At 58.6% G+C, this 1,670-nt stretch overlaps 1 protein-coding gene across 1 annotated transcript; it reads right to left on the bottom strand.

Annotated features, from left to right (window-relative positions):
• Window positions 1-338: 338 nt before the first annotated feature.
• Window positions 339-1,670, bottom strand: LOC150026299 (uncharacterized). The gene has a single exon (XM_090303808.1). It carries the CDS (start codon window positions 1,668-1,670, stop codon window positions 339-341), a length of 1,332 nt encoding a protein of 443 aa, XP_090159934.1.

The following is a 1,670-nucleotide window of genomic DNA, read 5'->3' as shown; positions in this document are numbered from 1 at the left end:
TTTTCGTCGCCCAAGTCTCTCTTCTTTTGGGAGATCGGGCGGGCTTCCTTGAATATGGACAGTCGATGGGTGATGACATCCGGGCTGACTCCTGGCATGTCGGCCGGCGTCCATGCGAACATGTCGACATTCTTTTTTAGCGCGGCGTGCATGACCTTGGCCTCGGCCGCCGCCAAGGCTGTCCCTACAGCCGTGCTGTGCTCTTTGTCGAGGAGGGGGACTCTCCTCAGCTCCTCTCTTGCCTCTAGCCTGTCCTCGGTTGCCCGGGGATCAAGGTCTACTAGTGCCACGGTTGGCTGGGCCTCCCTCGGCCGGTCCTTTCTGGGGGAGTGGTCCTTTCAGGAGGACTTTCTCGCCCGAAGGGGAGAGGTGTCTGCCCTTAGAGGTTCCACCCGGAGGCTTTCGGCGTAGCACTCTCGTGCCTCTTTCTGGTCCACGTGGACTGTGAGAATGTCTCCTGTCTTTGAAGGGAATTTCATTGCGAGGTGGGGGGTTGATACTATGGCCATCAGCCGGTTGATGGATGGTCGGCCGAGGAGGATGTTGTAGGAGGTGTTAGCGTCGATGACCAGGTACCGGATTTTGATGGTCCTGGAGTTCTTCCCCTCTCCGAAGGTGGTGTACAAGTCGATATACCCCTTGGTACCCACTCTTTCGCCCGAGAATCCTACCACGTGGTCGTCGTATGGCATCATCTCGGCCTCGGTCATTCTCATGGCCTTGAAAGTTTTCCAGTAGAGGATATCTACCGAACTTCCTTGGTCCACGAGGGTCTTCCTTATGGTGAATCGATCTATGTCGACCGTTATCACCATCGGGTCGTCCTGCTGGCGGTAGTCCACGCCTTTAAAGTCTTCGTCCGTGAACGTGATAGGTGGCATCCTTGGTCGGAACGCCACGACGTTTACCTGGTGTACCGCCCGGAGGTGTTTCTTCCGGGCATTGTTTGTGCTTCCTCCCCCGGCGAATCCGCCGGCTATAGTGTTGATAACCTCTCGGTTACCTCTCCTATCGCCCTCCCTGGGGGGATCGTCCCTTCGAGGGGGGTCGGCCCTTGCGGGTTGACGGTCGCCTCTGTTATTTTGGTTTTCTCGGCCGCGCTGGGGTGACCTCGTCCGCCTGGGTGGATCCGCCCGGCCGGGTTGGTCTCGGCCGTTCCTGACGAAACGGCGGAGATGCCCAGCCTGGATGAGTTCCTCGATCTTATCCTTGAGGGCCTGACACTCGTCGGTCGAGTGTCCGGTGTTTTGGTGGTACCGACACTGCTTCCTTCGGTCGGCATTATTTGGGCTGGCCACCTTCCTTGGGGGAGGGATCAACTCGGCATTGAGAGCCTCGTCTAAGATCCTCCCTCTCTCAGCCGTCAACGGTGTGTATCTCGAGAATCGAACTGGTCGGTCTCGATTCTCCCGTCGCCGGTCAGTTCTCTGTATCGGCCGCGCCTGGCGGTCCTTTTCTTCCTTTCTTTCTCCGCCGGCCTCGGCACGAGCCTGGTTGCGGAACTCTCTTAGTTCCTCCAGCTGCATGTACTTAGCGGCCCTCTTTCTCAGCTCGTCCAGGCTGTCGGCCGGTTGCATGCATAGGTTGTCGGCAAAGGGCCCCGGGCGCAGGGCCGTCAGCATGTGGTGCATGGCGACATCCGGACTCAGATTTCGGATGCTCATCGCCAT

This window comes from Phaseolus vulgaris, chromosome 6, assembly GCF_051622355.1.
Source record: "Phaseolus vulgaris cultivar YP4 chromosome 6, ASM5162235v1, whole genome shotgun sequence".
Taxonomy (NCBI): domain Eukaryota; kingdom Viridiplantae; phylum Streptophyta; class Magnoliopsida; order Fabales; family Fabaceae; genus Phaseolus; species Phaseolus vulgaris.
This window is presented reverse-complemented; position numbering and strand designations above follow the sequence as displayed.